A 22,367-nucleotide genomic window follows, 5' to 3' on the forward strand; every position below is an offset into this window, starting at 1 on the left:
GGGAGGTTTCACGAGTCCAACACTAGTTTTATGTCAATTTCTAGACATCACAAAAGGAGCACATCCGGAGCTCTACCCCTACTGTGTGCCACAGGTTTGGGTTTCAAGTTCACATGAGTGATGTTTTCCCCCCACTCAAAAATCCGAAAAGCCAGTATATCAAGCCCCAGCTTCCCTACCTCTTTGCCACCACTCTCTCTCAAGTGAATATACAGTTTTTCTAGTCCCATTTTCACAGATGGCCCTGGTTTTGCACAAAGAATAAATTCCAGCTTCCTATCTTGTGGGGCTGGAGGCCACATGGACATTCTCATTTGGGTAACAAATACCCCTGCCCCTCGGCCTACTGATGGGTCTGCTCCTACTTCACACTCTAAGTTGGTTTCTTCTTTGTCTAGTACCTGGAATTTTCTTTCCTTTCTTTCAAGTTAATCTATGTATTTAACATTTGTTGGGGTTGTTTTTCGCCTCCTGATCTCCATCAATCTGCCATATAGCAAGAAGTCTCTGCAGACATTCAAAATTTGCATTTGTGAGCGAGTTACATTAACAGAGACCACCTTATTAAAAATCTTCTTAGATCAATTAGACCATGAATGAAAATTTCTAACCCTGAGAGAATTACAAATTTGTGCACATTTATCAGAAACAATAAAGTTTTAAAACAGGAGGTACAAAACCTAAGATATCAAAACCTTCATTTAACAGAACTTAGAACATACAGAAATGTTGACATGGTACAAGTTCCATAATTTGTATATATATTTATAAAATATTACCTTTTAATTTATGGAAATGACTCCACAAGACTTAGCCTTGGACTGACACAGTCTTAACAATGCAGAATTATACCCTTTTGTTCCCCCTTCCCTTTTTATTCTTTGGTTCTATGATTTGGGTTTAATTTTCATTCATGTTTTTTCATTCATCAACATGACATGAACATTATGATCTTCATCCAAACAACCTTTTAACAATGACAATCTGAAAAAGCAATAAAGTCATTGGAACATGATTCCTGGCCAAGAACTTGTGGCGTATGTTCTTTAACTTTGTTTCTTTCCTTTCAAGCACTTTGTTGTGGTGTTGTTCCCAAGGTCAGACTCAAAAGTCTTCTCATTTAAAAGAAGTGCCTCCAGCGGGCACTGTTCACTAAATCAAGGCCAATGAGAGTTAAAAAAGGGATTATAAATTTTGGAAGGGATCATGCAAAATCTACCACTTACGGTATTCATTTCCTCATTTTCATTGCCTACTTTTTTTAAAGAAGCATAAACTCATACTCCTAAACATGCTTAATTTTCCAGACAGTGAAACACAGGGCAGGTTATGAACATTCATGTACAAGTGTTTGCCTGGGCATAGCATATGGTTCGTTTCTTACGTAACTACTAAAAACTAGAATGGCTGGGTGGTAGGGAAGGTATATATTTAATTTTTTAACTGTTTTTCAAAATGCTGAACCATTTACATTACCACCCATGGCGTACAAGAGTTCCAGTAGCTCCATATTTGTGCCAACACTGCTATGGCCAATCTTTTTAATTTTGGCCACATATCCAAAAATGGGCAAAAGATTTGAAGGATACTTCCCAGAGAAGATATGTGGATGGCCTGTAAATACATGAAAAGATGCTCAACATTATTAGTCATTAGGGAAATGGAAATTAAAATCACAATGTGATACTACCACATATCCTTTTTAATTTTGGCTACATATGTGGATATGTGGTAGTATCACATTGTGATTTTAATTTCCATTTCCCTAATGACTAATAATGTTGAGCATCTTTTCATGTATTTACAGGCCATCCACATATCTTCTCTGGGAAGTATCCTTCAAATCTTTTGCCCATTTTTTTAAATTGGGTGGTTTTCTTTCTTGTTCTTGAGGTGTAAGAGTTCTCTAGACACAAGTCCCTGCCTTGTTGGATATCCAACGCAGAACATCAAGAGTCAAATTGTTGAGAAACCCTGATCTAGTTAATTTTGCTGAAAAGAAACATAATATAAGGAGTCATGTATCTATAAACACTTCACTCTACCTTTAAAATCAAAATAGGTAATTAAAAAAAAAACTGACCTGAAATCCTTTTTAAAAATCATATTGTTCAGAATCTATTTGTGTCTAAGCCCAGTGAGCATAAGACCATAAATCACCAAAGGCAAAATTGGCTCATATGGTACAATTTACAATGAGCTCTTGCTAAAAAGAACATTTTCATAAAGTTTTGGCACATCTGCCATCTGGAAAATTAGTCAGAGGCTTCAAGTAGCTAAATTCTCACCACACAAGAGCCATAGAAACTTAAAATTATAACATATTTCCTAAGGCTTCCCCTCCCGCCCCCACCCAACACTTGCCTTTGATTGGCCTTTTAATGAAGGTCCTGAACAGCTCAGGTGAAAGCAGGAGGGAGGCATTGTGAAAATAGTTCTCTTCCTTTTTCCTTTAGAAATCAGACATCTTATTCAACAGAAGAGTCCCTGAAGGCCTCCCTCAAAGCCTATTTATTCTAATCGTAGATACTATTCTAACAACACAACCATTTATAGCAAATCTCTCTCAGGGGTGAGATCAGATGACTTTTAAGTCTTTCTAATCTGAGAGTCTGTTTTTCTATGGGAGCAGGCAGTATAAAATATCAAACACATGATTCAGAACCAAGAAATCCAGATGATGGTCTTAAACTTGCCAAAGAGTTCAGGCAAGATAATTCACTCTCTGAAGTCTTTCATTTCCTCAACCATAAAATGTAAAGTTGATTTCTATTGTTTCTTCCAACATAAATATTCTGTTAGTTTGATTATATAGGCTGGTTTCCAGTGGGGTACGATCTCATTTGATTTCCACTACAACTCTGTGAAGAGAATACGACCATTATTCTAACTTTACAGATGAAGAAACTGAGGGAATTGAGTAACATTGCTATCACACATGGGTCCCAGCCATACTCTGCTGCCACCAGCACTCTACACTCAGTACACGGGAAGAAACAGGAGGCTGCTTTAGCCAGTTGACCGACAGCAGAGAGGAGTAATTACTAACAGTCTACAAGTTTCAAAAACTCAAACTCCAAAAGGCAAGTTTAGGACCATTTATGAAGTACTGCAATTCCCCAAACCCAGTGGCCCCTGAGGGCATCTACCTACCTCATCACGTCAACTAATTTCCAATCGCCGCACCCAGTAACAGGACTGCATCAAAGCTCAGATTCTTACAAACCAGAGAGACTGGATTTTTAACTGATTCTAAAGCATCTAAACGATGTTCTTTAATATGTCTGAAGCTCATTTTCCTTACCTGCTTATCTCACAAAGTTCAGAAAGCAGTAGAGATGGTAGAAGTGAGATTTTGGAAACTACCAAGAGTTCAATGACAGGTCCACTTTCCATCTTAACATCTTATAGACACTTTCACATTCCCACACACTTCTAAGTCACTTGCTCTCCCTAGAAATTGAAGATCAAAGTCTTCTTAAAGACATCCTCAACATTCCTTTCTTCTAGATTTTGACCAAAAGAAAGAGAGAGATTGGCCAGTTGTTCCTGGCCATTTAGTGTTGCTAGGAATTCTTCAAAGATCCCTCCTGCCACAGTGTACTCCATCCAGCTAGTTTAGAAGAGCCAGGCCGGTCATCTTATGCACAGCAACGCAGTGAGAAGTGATTTGGTGAGTAGGATGTCCAGGGGGCACAGCCACACAGCTCCAAATGACTGTGGGCCTGGTTAGCTCCACAGCAGTCACCAAAGTCACAGCACAAATGATGCCACACATACTCCTTCAGCCCAGAGCCACTTAACAATGACCAACTTCTGCTCTTGCCCTTGAAAAGCTCCTGAAAGTTGGGACAGCTCATAGGACCAAGGGACAGAGAAACCGGACAAACATGGTTATCTCTTTCCTGTTACCATATTGATGAACAGATTATGAGAGTTCTAGATCTTAATTCCCAGCCAAGGGAGTCTTCCTTCTGATCACATGTTCCCATACCCCAGCCAATACTCTAAGCTCTTGTCACTGATTTCAAAGTCCTGTACTAAGTAACTGAGATTGGACTTAATCTTGAATTTTCTTCCCTAGAAATTCTTCCCACTGACAGCCCACATTAAATCACAGTTTAGAGGCCAAGTATAAGCCCTCTCTCCCAAGATGCTATGCTTGGATATAACTGGGGATCATAAATCAAGACCCTGCCTGGCCAAACCATTACTAAGGTACCACACCTGAGTACTGTCACCTGTGCGTTTCAGGGGATGCCTTCAAAAGTCACTTTCGACATTTCCATTTCTCTAAGACATTATTTCTAGAACACTTATTTTAAGTCACTATATCAAGAAAGAGTATGGTAGTTGCAGAAACAGACAAACACCTAACAGAGAAACAGTAAACAGTCTGTTGACAGCTTCTGGTACTTATTGAACCCATTTTTTGAAACTCTATATTGGAAGAGGTATGTCTATCAATCCGATTCAAATAGAAACATTGCCATATTCTCTCTGCTTATCTTTCCCTATGATCTTCTAAGTTTTAGTTGTGTGTTTGATGACAGATAAATGTTCTATACAAAGGAATTTCAAAAACACTTTCGAAATGGTGAAAATGGGCCAGGCGCAGTGACTCACACCTGTAATCCTAGCACTCTGGGAGGCCAGGTGGGTGGATCACCTGAGCTCAGAAGTTCAAGACCAGCCTGAGCAAGAGTGAAACCCCGTCTCTAAAAATAGCTGGGTGTTGTAGGGGGATGGGGGACACCTGTAGTCCCAGCTACTTGGGAGGCTGAGGCAAGAGGATTGCTTGAGCCCAAGAGTTTGAAGTTGCTGTGAGCTATGGCACCATGGCACTCTACCAAGAACGACAAAGTGAGACTCTGTCTCAAAAAAAAAAAAAAAAAGAAAGAAAGAAAGAAAAAAAGAAAAGAAAAAGAAATGGTGAAAATGTACATCATTTCTTCAAGAAGATGCAGAGGATACCTTCCAAAAGTACATATAAACTTGCATCTTTACACGCCTCCTGCAGGAAGCAACAGTTTCAGCTGCTCCTAGAACTTCCAGATCAATCCCTCTTGATTTATCTATCTAAAATAGTATTTCAATCACTTCCTTTCTGTCTTCACCTGGACAAAATGCAAACTCTTGGCCCTGCCTTAGAAGCCCCTGCATAATATGACCCCTATCTAAACAGTAATCTTTCTGAACTTATCTCTCACTGATGGTGTCTGCAAACCAACCATGCTAGTCCCTACCAGTTCCTCAAAGATTTATAAATGTTCCGCCTCTACAGCCTTACTCATATCATTCTCTCAGTTTTAAATGCTCTCCCCATAAAACTCTATTAATCAAAAGTTTAGCCATCACTTAAGACCAAGTTCAACTTCTACCTTCTCTACAAAGTCATCACCAACACAGCTACAAGTGATCATTCCCCACCACCACTACTCATTTGGAGACATGTTGTTTCTCCTTTAAAAAAAAAATTTTTATTAGGCAGCGCCTGTGGCTCAAAGGAGTAGGGCACAGCCCCCCTTTGCCAGAGGTGATGGGTTCAAACCCAGCCCCAGCCAAAAACTGCAAAAAAAGAATAAAAATAAATTTTTATTTATTTATTATTAATTTGAGGGTACAAAGAATTAGGTTACAGTGTTTGCATTTGTTAGGTAGTGTCCCTCTTATAATTATGTCCTGCCCCTAAGAGGTGTGCCATACACCCCTATATTGTGCCCATTAAGTGGGAGCACATCCATTCTCCTACCTCCTCCCTTTCCTAACTCCCTCGTTCCCCTGACCCCACCTTGAATTGACTTGAGTTTTTCTCTTATGTGGGTGTGTATTAAATCATCTACTAAATCAGTACTAATTCATTGTACTCAATACTAGAGTACATTGTTTCTCTATTCTTGTGATACTTTACTAAGAAGAATACAAAAGATGCAAAGCCTCTATCTTTGTGTGTGTGTGTGTGTTTAATTAGTAATTTATTAAATCTACCTGTCAAGTGATCCAGTTTGCATAGAGCCTTGAAATGATTTTTCAGAGTTTATTTCTAATCGTGGAAAGCAGATGGTTCTATAAGACCTGCAAGTATTTACAGACTCCTTAAACTCACTCCTCAAACTCTATGGTTAAATAGAAGCTCATTTTCTTCAAAATTAATTTTCTACTGCTTTCTCAGGAAAATATAAAAAAGATAACATTTATAGTTTAAAAACTTATATTTAACCCAAATCAAGACTTTTCTACAAATGATACCTCTTTCCAAAAAGTTTAAGACATCATAGGATAATGTGATGTTAAACCAAACAATCTCACCACAATAAGATTATGTAACTTTTAAAAAATATTGTGTAATATTTTAACTTCCCATTCTAGATTTGAACTGTGTATGCTATGTAAACACATCAGATTAATCCTAGTCATTCATATTTATGCAGTAGATTATCAAATATGACCAGTTACTATATAAACTATGATATCATAATTGCAAAAGGCAATCCTTATGAAAGCTTAAAAGAAGCTTTTAATAAAAGGTGACCAAACATAGCTTTCGTTTTCTGTAAAAATTACCTCTCTTCTTCCTCTTCCCCCACTTTGAATGGCACCTTTTACAGCATGTTAATATATGTAACACTTTTACTGAGGTTAGCCTTTTACATGGCTGCTTTATTTTCTGATATGCTGAATTTATCAGAAGGCACTAAGATTAGACTTCTAAGTAGTTTCAGATTTTTGTCCATTTTTAGGTTCCTCTAGAATGATCTTCCTCATAAAAGGTTAACTGTAAGACCATAAGGAACCAGAAGAAAATGAATGATTCAACCCAACAACTTAAAACTTGTAGCATTCCAAAGGTAATCAGTTCCTTGAACTTACCATTTAGGACAAAAAGTCAGAATAACCTTCTGAACTTAAACATACAACTAGAGCACATTTAGTAACAGTAGGAATACTCTCAAACTTAAAGTAAACAACGTATTTAATCTTACATAATATCACACAGCCAAAAACATTAGAAATTTACATCCTCATGCACTATCCTGAAAACATATCTGATAGTTACTATTGGCCTATAACAAAGTATGGCAAAAAAAACAACAACAAAGTATGGCATTTATTTCACAGGGAGCAAAGAAAAGTTTCATTGCAAAAACAGATTTCACTTTGATTAAATTCTAGATATATTTTAAAGATAAAAAAGAAATCAAAATTCACCCTTAAAATAAAAGTCTCTATATACAATAATAAAAGTATTATTATTAATACTTTTTATGCTCTGACAATGAAAACCATTTAGAAACTCTTGAATTCTAGGAATTTCGACCAGTTAACCTATTCAGCCTTCACATATTCTAAATTTCCTTTGGGAATCACAGTAATGTTTTCAGTCCATCAGTCCAACATGGATGGAGCCATTCTATTTCTTTTTCTTCTTCTTTGGCGGTTCACCCTCGAAGACACTTCGTATCTTTTACCTGATGGAGGGGAGTTGGGAAACACTTACTGGTATCTGGAGTTTTCTCTTCAGGTCTGCCAAATAAAAATTCATATTTGGCCTTGGCAACACTCTGGGAATGTGCAGACACATTGTTAACCCAAACAAATGTCTCTGCCTGCAAAATTAACAAAACAAAGACATCATTAAAATACATCATAAAAATACATCATAAGACAAATTATCCAACAGAGTAATGATCAAGCAATTATGACATATACCTGATGGGATGCTATATAGCCATTCAAAATGAAACACGAAAAATATAACATAATGAAAATCAGAATGCAAAATTATCACTGCATGATTGTAACAATGGAAAAATACATACATATGTGTAACAATGTATAGGGAAATCAAAAAAACATAAAAAGTTTAGCTTGATTTAGAAGCAGAATTATGGTGTGTTTTTAAAAATTAAGCTTATGTTATTTTTCTGCAATCAGAAGATTATTTTATTTTTACGTACATCATGCCCTAAGTGATCATCATTACTCACAGTCTGTAACAAGATTATTTCTGTGGGTTCTGTTAGAGTAGATCAACAAAAGAAGTAATCTTTCTCCCAAAAAGATCCCATTTTGATATAATCATGAACACCATTCAGCCAAACAGGACATGGAACAAAACTGCCAGGCATCCCGTTTATACTGATTGTCCTAAATTTAAGTGTTCTCTGTAATTCCTAAAAGTTCCTTATTCGCAAGAAAAACTACAGTGGTGACAGCAAAAGTGGTACACGTCATGATTCTGGATCCCTAACACTTCCTTCCTGGCTGCTGTAGGCAATTGTCAAATATCAATAGTGGCTGGCTTCTCTGGCCTACCACTAATTAAAAATACGTTGCAGGAAAGAAATTTCAAAACACACAGAAATTTGACTGAGACCAATCAGGGAGTCCTTGTTCGTCCTCTTTATTCTGAACTCAAACATTAACCAGGGTCCAGTCATTACCCACACTGGTTTCTACCCACTGATTACAAGACATCTTCTTTTCTCATGTCTGAACAGTGACTGACCATTAACTCTGGGGGAGAGAAGCATGAAAGGTTTTATCAGCAACCAAGTAACTAGTTCAAAGAGGAAAATTTTATGTTTCCTTTGAAGCAGAAATGATTGACAGTAGTGAGAAGACCCAATCAAAACTCCATCACCGCACCATACACAGGTTCAGTGGGCGGGTCCTCCTTTGTTCTTCGATGCCAATATAAAGAGCTAGCTTGAGCAATTTTCAGAGACCAATTTCTTAAAATAGCTCTACAGTCACTTTATGTTCACAAAGTATAAAATTAATCTTTCTGAAAAAGGTGCATAATCCTCCGGATGTTATATGCTTGGTAGCCACAGGTTGTTAATTATTATCTTTTCCCCATCAGAGAAGAAATATTAATTTTTGATTACGTGGAAAGCTTCCAGAGGAACTCAGCCCAGGGGCCCCCACAATAGGTGCCCTAATTTAGGTAGGGTGGTTAGGGAAGGCTCTCCAAGGAACCTGCAGGGATGGGAAGGGATGAGAGGCTGGGGAAGGACAGGGTATTCGACCAAGCAGAGGGAACGCCATATGCATGGCCTTCGGGGGTACAGAAGGATTAGCCTGGTCAGACCACTGAGAGAAACCAAGGAGCCACAGAAGAGCGGGTGACAGGCAGAATTGAGGTTTGCAAGGAGGAGGGAGGGTCAAATATACAGAATGTGTAGCTCAAGGAAAGGACGTAGCACTTTGATTAGTTTAATGGGAAGCCACTGAAGGGTGCTATGTGATACAGGGATTCAATCACATTTTCAAAAGATCATATGGTTGTTATATGGAAAATGGACTGAAGTGAAATAAGAGGGACCAGAGACACCAGTGAGAAGTCCAAATGAGGCTGTGAGCTTAGAGGAAGGTGATGACAATGGAAAACGGGAAAATGGCTGAACTGAGAATATATTTTGTTGGAAGACAGTATGTAATTTTCTGATAAACTAGCTTTAAAGAATTAGGGGAAGAGAGGAATCAAGGATAATTATGGATAACATTAACTAACCACTTACTCAGGCCAGGGTACTGTTCTAATGTAAAACATGGAATATTTGATGCTCAGAACAATATGAGCTCTACCATCACCTCTGTCTCATAGGTAGAAAAAAGGAGACAGTGAATGGGTAAATACTGTGTCCAAGGTTACCCAGCTAGTAAAGAATGGGTCCTGATTTACATGCAAGCAGTCTAAATCCAGAACCCGTGACACTGAGGATGGCTCAGATATTGAGATGGGGGACAGTAGGTGGTTTGGGAGGGATCTGGGTTAGATAAAGTGTCTTGATCCTTCGAGGTGACCGCAGTGATATTCAGCAATGAGGGATGTAGCACTTTTTCTAGGTTGAGTTCTCAAACTTAATTTTCAGTCCTGTAAAGAACACACTTTTATATCTACATTCATTTCTATAGCTATCTCATAAAAAATCCTAAGTTCACACTCATATTCTTCCATAAATATACTTGTGCTGCTTTTGAGTACAAGTGAGCCATTGATAAGATACTCACAAGACCAATGAAACTTGTTATTCCACCTCCCCTGTTCCTTGTTGGTGTAGTTCAGCCAAATACACTTTGCTCTCCCACTGCAATTAACACTTCCCACTACAATTAAGAAAGCTTTATTGCTGAAAAAACAAAAAAACTATGCATTTCTTCATTTACCCAGCTATAAAGAAGAAGATTCCAATCCTAGCATGTACATTTTTTCCTTCAAAAATACATTTGACATAAGCACACCTATAAAAAAGTACGGGAAATGTCAGTGCTTAGGCAGAGGGGATGGTCCTCTGTTCCCTACAACCAGCCCCTATTCCCTTACGGGCTCACTGGATAGATGTTATATAAGTCAGTAACAACCTCAAGCAATACTGGTACAGAAAGCCATTTAAGAGCGGAGAGGCCAAACCAGCCAGAAGACAAAGGGGGTAACTGAAAGGCAAGATCTTGACCTTGTAAAGGTTAGAAACAGCACTGAAACTGACAGGCAAAGCGGCAAATGGGCCACAGGCAATGGAGAAGACCTCAGCAAAAAGGCAAGCAGCAGCCCCCCATCTCGCCATTTATCCAGGCCTGCTGCCAGCCTGTTTTTCACTGTGTGATCACATAAGACAGAGCTCAATTCAGGGCCTTTTTAAAAGCCCCTGGAGATCCATTCTCATGTTCCCACCAGCTGCTGTCTGTTCACTCTGCCCATTTCCTGAAAGCGCCGTCCCTTGGGACAAGGGCAAGTGGGGTTCTGCTGCTCCTCCTGCCATGGGGTCAGGGCAGGCAGCCTAAGTCGGGGGTAACAGGGGAGTCCTCAGCTGTCTTCTTCCAATACCCATATGAAGTCAGAAGAAAAAAACTTGAAACCAGGCTTTTCACAGACGTGACCAAGTCTTCCTTTGGTAATCTTCACCTTAGACCAATTTTAATTGTGTTCTAACCAAATGGGAGAATTAAAGCCCCTGCCCTGGGCAAAGCTCTGAATTCAGAGTCCAGTAGGGCTTCTTACCAGTGTTGATAGCTGCTTGACTTTTTTGAATGGTGGTGTAGAAAGTTGGGACCTTAGGAAGCTAGGATGATAAATACTCATTTGTAATAAAGCCTCTCATGAAACCAAAATAAGACAAAGGGATCAAGGGTTCCTCGTGGTCCTTCAAAGAGACACTAAATAAGTAAAGAGTCAGGAGACCCATCTTCAAAGAAAGAATTTAAAAGAGAATTAACAACCCACTATTATCCGTTCACAGCACAAGCTCTGCCTTTCCCATGATCGCACAATTAGTAATGACAGATGCAGAGGCCTTTGACAGCCAACGTAGAGACACAGTGACTCAAGTCTTCAGTTCACCCTGCTCTTTTCTCTATCACTCATCTTTTTCCCTTCCTCGGGCTCTGAATCCACGTGCTTCTGGTAATGTCTAAAATTCATTAAATAAATCAGAGAGTATAGATAAAAACTGCTAAGCCTTTGAATGCGTCTCCTTATTTACTATAGACTTTTTGTTTTGTTTTGTTTTGGGTCTCTTCCACAATATCCACATTCTAGATTCTTCTTAATCAGGAGGCTAGAGCTTTCCCCATGTGGAGAGTACTTCAGGATTTAAATCAGGTCACATGAGGAAACTCTGAAAACCACAGAGATCTTTAAAAAGTCAGCCCAGCATAATCAGGATCCCTATGAGGAAATCAGCCAGATTCTGAATAAATAACACTCAGAAGTGCTGCCCCTATGTCTTCTTTTTAAAACGGAGGGTAGGCACTGAGAACAGTCAAAACAAGTACCATGCAAAGCAGAGAATACAGGCTCTCAGTGAGTGTTCATACATGTCGTTGCTGTATCCTTACAAACACAACAACCTCAAAAAAGCCTTGATACCTCCGCAGAAATCCCACCCCCAAAATTACATAAATGAAACTGATCATCAGCCTTCTGCACCTAAATCTGCTTTGCAAAATGCCACGGTATTTTTAGTTATGTCCAAAGTTCCACTAACTTCTGCAACAAAATCAAATGCACTCTAAAATTTGTTCTTAAAAACATGATCATGTGGCACTTTGAAAAAGAGAAAATTGGGTGCTGTGAATTCAAGGTGAGACTCAGAAGACATGCCTTCTCACCTTAGTTTGCTACATGTATATTTTGTTTAACTTGAAAGTCACCTCTGAAAATAATAAAAAAAATAAAATAAAATAAAAATAAAAAATAAAAAAATAAAAAAAAAAGAAAGTCACCTCTGAGAGGTGACAATGTATTTTAGTAATATATATAATACCTAGGACTGGACCTTACAAATTAGACATGCTAGAAGGGGTTTTCAATCTTTTGGCTTCTCTGCACTACACTGGAAAAAGGAAGAGTTGTCTTGGCCATACATTAAATATATAAACACGAAAGCTGATGAGCAAAAAAAAAAAAAAGTCTGTGCATAATTTTTATGATAACTGACACCACAAATAAGAAAAAAAAGTCCTCATAAAATCCACTTGCAGCCCATGGGCCATAGGCTGGATGCCCTTGTCAGCTAGATTGTTTTTGATTTAAGGTAAGCACACAGTTATAATTTTCTTTTCTTCCAAGGAATTGAGTAAATAAATTAAACCAGTACTCTTTTCTGTTGTCACAGTATTAGTCTTTTAGGGCAAACATAAATGCTCTAAAACTCATAAAATCCATGTTGTCATTTAAGCTAACATAACACACAAAATATTAAGAATAGTGCTACGTATAATCTCTGTGCTGGTATCTATAAGAAAATATATGATTCACCTAAATTCCATCAAAGCAAAATATCTCTAAGCATATACTACTCTTGAAAGCCATCAAATGATCATGAGTTTAGTATCACAAAGAAAATCAGATGAGTCAGGTGATCCCCTGGAAAGCATGTGGTTCTGCCCACAGGCCATAAATCCTAACCGATGACACCAAACATTTCGTCCCTGGCTGTTAACAGATGCCCATTACGAAGAAACTTGAGCACGAGTTGAGCTAAGAGGTCTTTTCATAAAGCACACATCTGTAAAATCAAGGTCAAGAGGGACACTGAAGAACGTAAGGTGCTAAAAATATAAATTTAGCGAAAAGTTCTAACTCAATTCTTAGGCAACCTTAATTATCCATGATCTTAATAAAAAATTTTTCATCAAATTTTTTATTTTAATTTAAAATGATACAGAAAACAAAAATATATTATGTGGGCTCTTAATACCCTGTTAATTACCAGTAAAGTCATTTCTTCAAAATATCCTGACAAGGTAAGATATATTAATTACCCAATTTTCCAGTGATAAATTCTTCGCATCCTAGCTTCAGGTAGGCAGTGAAAAGTTAAAATAACACTAGACCAACTGAAAGAGTGTCCTGGATTTTGATTTTAGAAGGTATCCAATAGTTAAACTAAAACACTGCCAGGATACTCACACTACCTGCCAAATAAAATATTCCCATTACATATGTTTAGCTTTTAGAAAGACACAAACTATTCATTTGTAATGAATATTCAAAGACACAAACTATTCATTCATTGGAAGCCAGAATAAATAAAATCCTCAGAAAGCAACTGCTTACCTAAGCAGGTTAAAAGTAAATATTTCTTTGATTAGTTTTTTGGGAACCTCCATACAGTTTTCCATTTAACATATCCATCACCTCAAACGGATCATTTTTTTGTGGTGAGAGCATTTGAAATACACTCTCAGTGACTCTGAAATGTACAATACACTATTGCTAAAATTATATTCACCACGCTGTGCTACTGATCTGGAGAAAAAAGAACCTATTCCTCCTGTCTCACTGAGGCATTGTACCTTCTGACCATCATATCCCCAATTTTCCCCATCCCCACCTCTGTTTAACTACAACTCTACTCTCCACTTCTACATGTAAGTTTGATTGTTTTATTTTTATTTATTTATTTATTTATTTATTGAGATAGAGTCTCACTTTGTCACCCTGGTAGAGTGGCCTGGCATCATAGCTCACAGCAACCTCAAACTCCTGGGCTCAAGCCATCTTCTTGTCTCAGAGCCTTCAGAGTAGCTGGGACTACAGGCATGCCCCACTAGACCCAGCTAGTTTTTCTATTTTTAGTAGAAACAAGGTCTCACTCTTGCTCAGGCTGGTCTCAAACTCCTGAGCTCAAGCGATCCATCTGCCTGGGCCTCCCAGAGTGCTGTGATTACAGGCATGAGCCACTGCGCCCAGCCAAGTTTGATTGTTTTAGATGCCACATATAAGCGAGAACATGCGGAATTTAATGTCTTTCTAAGCCTGCCTTATTGTACTTCATAACATCACTTTGTACTCCACAGATATAAAAAACTATAATTTGTCAATGTATAATTTTTTTAATAAATTTTTTTTTTTAAATAATTTCTTCAGGACTTCTAGGTCCTATTTGGCCAACTACCTCTTCAGGAACATCAAGTTCTTTCTTGTTGCTGGGACAGAGTTCATCAGCTATACCCACAAAAGCAAGTGACCCAAGAATTGCCCTGTTGTGACTCACACTGAGAAAAACAACACAAGAGTGAGATACTCTGCAGCAGTATTTCTTTCTGCTGGGCCAGGGCCAACCTGCGAGATCACCTGGGATGCTGGTGGATAAAGTAACTGATTGATGAATCAGATTCCTGGGAGACGAGCTGGAGAAGCTGCATTTTGACGAACTTCCCCAGCTGATCTTCAGATACTGAAGTTTGAGAGCCACTATTCACTCTGGAGCTATACGGGTTGTACAACTGAACCTTCAAAAAGCGCCCAGGGACAATGCCCTTTCCCCTTAGATCACTCCCATCCACCCTACAACACAAACTACAACCACAAAGCACTGGGGAAGTGCCCTGACAAGTTAGGATTTCTGGCTTACTGTGGGGATGTTACAACTGGTGTTAAAGCTTTAGTCCCTTTTATCAATGGCTTTCAATTTGTGGAGTTAAGTGAGACCAAAGCTATTAACAAAAAAGTTGCCTTTGGACCCAGGCAATGAAGGAACACAATACTAGAAAAGGTCCCTTGCTGAGCTTTAAGGCAAGTCATTCTCACAAATGCTGGATGTTCAATAGACAATTCATTAGCTACAGGATAATGAGTAAAAGCAAATCACTATTGTTCTTAAATACAGAACACTGGAGAATAAATGATTCTCTGCTTCACTTTCTTGGTATAAAGATGTTTACCCTTCTCCCCACCCCTGGTCTCTGACCTCCAGAGCTTCTGAGGAATCAGATTTGTTCTATCTTCACAACTATAATTTGAACATAAAAAGAATGTTAAATTATATTTTCCAGATTTAGTTCAAATAATTCTTAGCGCTTTACAAAGTACTATTAAGAATTAATTTTAAGAATGCTTGTTTGGGTTTGCTAGAAACCTGGAAAACAATTTGTTTCTGTAGAAAAATAAAAGCAGAGTTCCAAATAATTAAATTAGAAATAAACTTTTGAGATTTCACATGTGAAACTCAGAAATTACCTACACATTTTATTCATATATATAAGAAAATCTGGTTCAATGAGGTTGACAGCTTACATCAATTTATGAACAAAGACTACTGCTGTGAGTCTGATTAAAGATCCCTAATTGTGCTTTGGGGGCCGAGAACTAATCACCTTTTAAACGAGAGCAAATTAATTAAAATACAAGGTGTGGTGTTATTTAGAATAACAGTTTCATTACTTAGAGCACAACAATCCAGCAAACACTACTCAGGATACAGAAAGCAGAAATTCAAAATGGCCAAACTACATACAAGTTCAGACAATGAAGTTCATGAACTCATCCTAGGAAAAGGGCTACTTTCCTTATTGTTGAGTATCATTTCGGTCACCTTTAAAGTACTCCTTGGGGAAGCTGTGCATTCATGCTAGCGCCTGCTCTACCTTTCAAAGCAATTTTAGGACTCTTTTTCTGGAATGGCCATCAGAGCTGTGTACAAGGTCTGACAATTAAGTTCAGAAACTCATCCTAGAAAAGGGCTACCTACAAGGGGAACCTTCATAGTTGACCATCTTCCTACACTGACCACCTCCTTCAGTAGACCTAATTTTCATAGACTGAACAGCATGGTATGTGCAGATCAGTACAGCAGACCCAGTTCCTTATGCTGACCATCTCTGTATGTTCACCAGTCTGTTCCAGTCCCTTGGGTACAACCTACCGTGGTTCTATTGTCTACCCATAGCAACACCATAATAGCAAAAAAAAAAAAAAAAAAAAAAAACCTGCCATCAATCTAAATGTCCATCAACACAGATATGGCTAAATAAACTATAGAATAAAATGAAATGAACCAATTTTTTAACATGATATAAGTTTACATATATTGACATGGATATATATCAAGATATATGGGGAAAAAACACTTTATAGAAGTATCCACAGTGTGCACAGAATACATCAATATGTACCTAGATACACAGACACCCTGCAGGTACGAACTACAGGCTTCATACTAAAAATATTAAGCAACCCAGGACACAGAGCTCTGAGCAATTTCAGCAAATGCTGGCCTGATCAGAATAGATACAGCTGTATTGATAAAAACCATTTAATATGCACAAGTACTCCTGGACTTAGAATAGGGTTATATCATGATAAGCCCATCCTAAATTGAAAATATTTGTATGTTGAACCATCCTAAGTCAGGGATGTCTATAGTAACCATAAAGATTACCAACCTACATACACATCCATGGAAAACATATGGAGGGATAAAACACTAAAAGATAACAGAGTGGAGTAGACAGGAAGGAACCAAGATTTGGGGAGGGGTACAAAGGAGAATTTGATCTTATTTGTAATGTTTTATATTTTATGAGAACATACTCATGTATTCATTACATAAAGTGTAGTTTTTCTAAGAACAAAAATCTCAAAGAATGGCAGCACGGAGAAAGTACGTCAGTTGGGGCACTAATCCTTCTCATACAAAAACTCAGTCTCATGCATCTCTTGAATCAAATCTGGCTAAAGTTCTCTCAAAATAAAGGACCAGTCTTTGGTACCTGACCCAGAAGTAAACATCCATCCATCCAGTCTGGGAAGAACTACAAGAGGGAAGGCCTATTATACACCAATTTCGCAGTGGGTGGGACCTCAAAATGTGATATCTTGATGAAGGATTTGTCCAGCTTCACATCCAGTGGTTCCCAAACTTGAGTGCATCTAAGAATCACTTCGAACCTCCTCTTGATTATCCTGTTTGCACAGATCTGCGGTGAGGGATCAAGAATGTGTATTTCTGGCAAGCTCCACCCTGACTCTGATACAGATGGTTTGAGGACCGCACACTGAGAAATACTTCCCTAATTGGGGAATTCCATTATTCTAGCTAGAATTCACAGATGCCACAAAGACAGATTATATCAGGGAACGTGCAGACAATGACAGAGTCAAATCAGTAGGGCAGGCAACTGTACCAGCCAGCTTTCACTAGATGTAGCTGAAACAGTAACAGTCATCATGTATTAGGACTTTCAGTGAAGGTTGATTTTTTTGCTCAGATACTATGGCAGCTGTGTGACAACTGTGGCTCTGCTCCAGGTGCAGGTAAGCTGCAAATCAGCTCACTGCATCTTCTTCATTCTTGGAATCTAGGTTGAAGGGACAGACCATGCCTGGGACATGAGGCAACATAGTTAAAGAAAAAGTTGGAGCCAAAACATAGAATAGATTCATCACTTCTACCTGTATTCCTCCGTGAACATGACCCAGCTGAGCTGCTGAGTTCACCAATCCTGAAGCCAAAGCACAGGACTTACTTTTAGGGACACTACCAATGTCCTGGCTTATGAGCCCTTTTGAATAACCTTCTTACTCTCAGCCTGATGGAGGAGCACTCTCTGTGGGGCTGTTTTTCTCCTTCTACCTAGACGTTTTCTCTTCACCTCTCTCCACCTCCATCACTCTCATATCTATTCCACCGTATCTTCTGGGTATGCCTCACTCCTTGGAAAGTATCCCCCTCCTACGTTCAATCTTTTTTTTTTTTTTGCAGTTTTTGGCTGGGGCTGGGTTTGAACCCGCCCCCTCCGGTATATGGGACCGGTGCCCTACTCCCTTGAGCCACAGGCGCTGCCCCCCATGTTCAATCTTGAACAAACACTCTGTACTCCCACCAGTAGTTGTTCCTTCTACGCATCTCCTCCCCCCAGACAGTCTCCAGGTAACATCCTCCTCAAGCTTAGCACTGTCCCCAGCTGACATTCATTCTTCATACAAAAGCCTCTTCTCTGAGGCAGCACTGTCCCCAGCTGACATTCATTCTTCATACAAAAGCCTCTTCTCTGAGGCTCACATCCCCTAACTATACCTCTGCACCCACTTCTGTCCCACCTCCTGGTTTAAAGGGCCCTAATTTTGGCCTCCGGCTGAGAGACAGCTACCACCTTTCCCAGTGACTTCAGCGTACCCCTGAGTGACTCACTCAATGCCTAAGCTCCCCGGTTCCTTGAGCTGTTCTTTTCCAATGGCCTCCTCCCCTGCTGCGGGCATCGCCCACTCCCATGTTCCACGATCCTGCTCTCCTGAGTCCGACTCCTGTCCCTTTAGGCTTCTTGCTCCTTTATTCCACTAGCCTGGTACTTTGACCTCATCAAAACCTGGACAACTATGACTCTCCTTTTTCTAAAACTCTTCGGTCTCCTTCACAGAACTCTCTCTTTATCTGTTACCTTACTCTAATGATGCTGCTGTCAGAGATGTCCGCCTCTGTTATCTCTTAGAAACTCTTCCTGGAGATCTTATCCAACTCCACAGCTTCCTCTAAAACCTACAGACTGGTGTGCACCAAAACTTTATTTTTTTGTTTTTAAACTTTATTCAAATTAACATGAGGGTACAATATTTAGGTTACATTATTCTCACTTCCAGGGTAAAGATCCATTTGCCCAAAACTTCACTTGCAGCACAAAACAGCTCTCTCCTGTATATAGTACAGAGCTGCTTACTACATATCTCTACTGGTACCTACAAATTCAACACGTCTAAAATGAAATGCATTCCCTTTCCCCTCAAATTTAGATCTTCTTTCTATATTCCTCATCCTGCTGAATGACACACTGACACAGTCACCGAAGCCAACACTTAGAAGTCATCCCAAATACCTCTCTCTTCCTTTGTACTTCCACTTCCAACCAATCTGGTAAGTTATATCAATTCTACTTCTATCATACCTCTCAAATATAGTCCCTTAATCCAAGGTCAATATCCTGTGTCTCTCTGAATCATGTTTACCCTGCCTAGCACATCCCAAGACTCAATAAATTGTCACAGTCATTGTCATCCCCTGTCCTGTCTACCCTCAACTGCTCTTGCCATAGCTCGTGACCACACCATTTCTCTATAGACAGAGATAATTGTCTAGCTGGCCTCCTTGGGTCCAGGTTTGCCCCACACCTGAACATTCCAAATTAGGTTATTTCCACCTTAAATACATCCAAAGAGCTGGACACTTACAACGTGCCAGGCTCTGTTCTAAGTGGTTTACATGTTATTTTCCATTGTTCTTACACAAACCCTATCCAATCAGACCATCAGAACTTCTAGAAGAGTAAACAATCACATGAGAAGGGAGAGTGAGTGTACACAATTCCAGAAATGAATCCAACTCAGGGAAACACCCAAAGATAAGAATGGCCTAGAGCTCATTCCATGTCATCCCATCCATCTCCATCCCTCTAGCTACCATTAGTGTTGGAATGCAGATAGCAACAGGCCAGCAGTTGCTGAAATTCCGGGAGGAACACATAAAAGTCACAGGAATAAATTAGTTAAGACAGACTCAATACCTGATCTCTGGGCATTTTCCCGACACCCTCTCAACCCCACTCATCTAGAACACAGTAGTTTCCGGGGTTCTCTTGCCAACACTCATGAGATCACCAAGTTAGCAAAGAATGCACTTGCACGAGGAGTGTAGTGTCAGAGCAGCTAGCAGGACTGAGACTCACAGTGACCTGTGCTTGTGTAAGTCTTGGCAACACTTCAGACATTCACCATGGTGCACTCATATGCTATTGTAGTGTCAAGAGGTATTGCTAATTTGGAAGATAATTTGGCTATTTCTATTAAAGTTTGAAATGCATACGCCCTTTTATCCAACATCTCAACATGTAAGAATTTATTCCACAGATAACCCACATGACAAAAAGGAAGGTACAATGGTGTTCATCCCAACAAAACATGAGAAACAACTTAAATGTCCATCAATAGGGGTCTGGTTAATATATTAACCTATAATAAAATATAATATAGATATTAAGAAAAGAATGAGAAAACCTGTGTGCTACACTGGATTCACCTCCAAGATACATTATAAATAATGTAGGTATGTATATAATATATATGTATGTGTGTGTTTTTAAAATTATGTACGCACACACAGACTATCCCTGCTAAGACTGCCTTGGGGGAACTGGGTTTCCGAAGTTAGAGAAAGACTTTTATTTTATAGCTTCTACTTTTTTGTTTTATTTACTTATTTATTTATCATACATAGGGATTACTATTTCATTTTTTATTTCCTTCCAGGGGCGGAGGAAAATTCATTTATTATTTATATTTGGTTTCCCAGTACATGGATTCTGAGCCCTTGAAGAATAACAGAAAACATCTCCATGAAAACTGCAGGTCAATCTCATAACACTAAATGCAGAAATCTTAAACAAGATAATACCAAAGTTAATTTGATAATATATAAAAAAAGATAATCTATCACAAGTAAGTTGGCTTTCTCCCAAAAATGCTAAGCTGTTTTAATTTTAGAACTGAATTAACATAATTTACTACATCAATAGATCAAAGGAGAAAAACCCATGTGATTATCAGAATACATGCAGAAAAATATGTGATAAAATTTACTGTCAATTGATTGTTTTAAGAAGAAGGCTTAGCACAATAGGTACAGAAAGAACTTCTATAATAGAATACAGAGGGGGGAGACAAGATGGCGGACTGAAGCCAGCTTTCAACAAAGGCTCCCGTCCAGAAGGAGAGTTAAGGGACAGGAATTTAGTAAGTATCCTGGTGGACTTGAGCCTCACCAAGAGAGAAGGCTGAAGAACGCACATCAACACCGCCGAGGCAAGTTGTGATCACAAGGACGCAAACAAAAGGTACAAAATCCACCACCAAGCGGACGGGAGTCCCCCTCCCCCATGAGACCGGCTCTAGAGCCCCACAATTGAACAAACGGGCAGAAATTAAAGGCCCTCCCACTACACTCCACGGGAGAGACCTTCTAAAAACTGGACCTACCTCCCCTACTGGGGTGCCGTGGCGTTCTCCTGCCGGACATAGGGCTGAATAAAACTTTGGGAATCCTCTGCCGGCAACCCTGAATCCCCGGCGCTCCCCTCCCGCCCACTGAGGTCTGGAGGCCTGTCCCCCAGGACTTCGGATCCTTGGGTGATTTCTCAAGGGGAGTGGACAGTCCCCTTGAGTGCGACTGGTCAGCATTGACTCTGAGGCGCGCCGAGTGAGGAGAGGGCACCGGGCTGAGGGGGAGTCACGCCTCGCGGCACTTCCCTGCTGTGCAGTGCAGCAACCCTCCCCGGGCATACGGGGCCCAAGACTGAATCAGACTCTGGCCTCCCCGCTGAGAGCTGAGAGCCCCTACTCTCACTCGGGGTCTGAGGGCCTATCCCCCAGGAGTTCGGATCCTTGGGTGATTTCTCAAGGGGAGTGGACAGTCCCCGAGTTGCGACTGGTCAGCATTGACTCTGAGGCGCGCAAGTGAGGAGAGGGCACCGGGCTGAGTCACGACTCGCCTGCGGTGCAGTGCAGCAACCCTCCCCAGGCATACGGGGCCCAAGACTGAATCAGACTCTGGCCTCCCCGCTGAGAGCTGAGAACCCCTACTCTCACTCGCGGTCTGAGGGCCTATCCCCCAGGAGTTCGGCTCCTTGGGTGATTTCTGGAGGGGAGTGCACAGTGCCTGAGCTGCGTCAGGTCAGCGCTGACTCTGGGATACGTGAGCGAGGAGAGGGCACTCTGCTGAGGGGAAATCAAGCCTTGGCGGCACTTCCCTGCGGTGCAGTGCAGGAGCCCTCCCCGGACCGTAGTATTGCGTGAAACTGAATGAAACTCTAGCTTCCCCCCGCCCCACTCCCAATCGGGGTCTGGGGGCCCATCCCCCAAGAGTTCTGATTCTTGGGGGATCTCTTAAGGGGTGTGGACCCAGCACAAACTGCGGCCGCTCAGTGCTGACTCTGGGGCGTGGGACAGAGGAGAAAAGGGTCGCCTGAGTGCCCACACCAGAGCAGCAGTTCCCTGGAGGTAGATCAACAGCCGTTTTTTCTTTAACGGCAGAACGCTCACTTCTGGATATTCTGAGGCCACACCCCCTGTCTCCCTGGGCAACCGGAGGAGG

At 40.1% G+C, this 22,367-nt stretch overlaps 1 protein-coding gene across 5 annotated transcripts in view; it reads right to left on the reverse strand.

Moving 5' to 3' along the window:
- The window catches only part of PSD3 (pleckstrin and Sec7 domain containing 3), a 559,602-nt gene that overhangs the window by 360,404 nt on the left and 176,831 nt on the right, over window positions 1–22,367 (reverse strand). For all 5 annotated transcript variants that reach the window (XM_053578222.1, XM_053578223.1, XM_053578226.1 and 2 more), the window contains one exon: window positions 7,499–7,607. In XM_053578222.1, the coding sequence (XP_053434197.1) occupies window positions 7,499–7,607 (109 nt within the window). The remainder of the gene's footprint in view (window positions 1–7,498; window positions 7,608–22,367) is intronic.

Source organism: Nycticebus coucang, chromosome 24 (genome assembly GCF_027406575.1).
Source record: "Nycticebus coucang isolate mNycCou1 chromosome 24, mNycCou1.pri, whole genome shotgun sequence".
NCBI classification, from domain to species: Eukaryota; Metazoa; Chordata; class Mammalia; order Primates; family Lorisidae; genus Nycticebus; species Nycticebus coucang.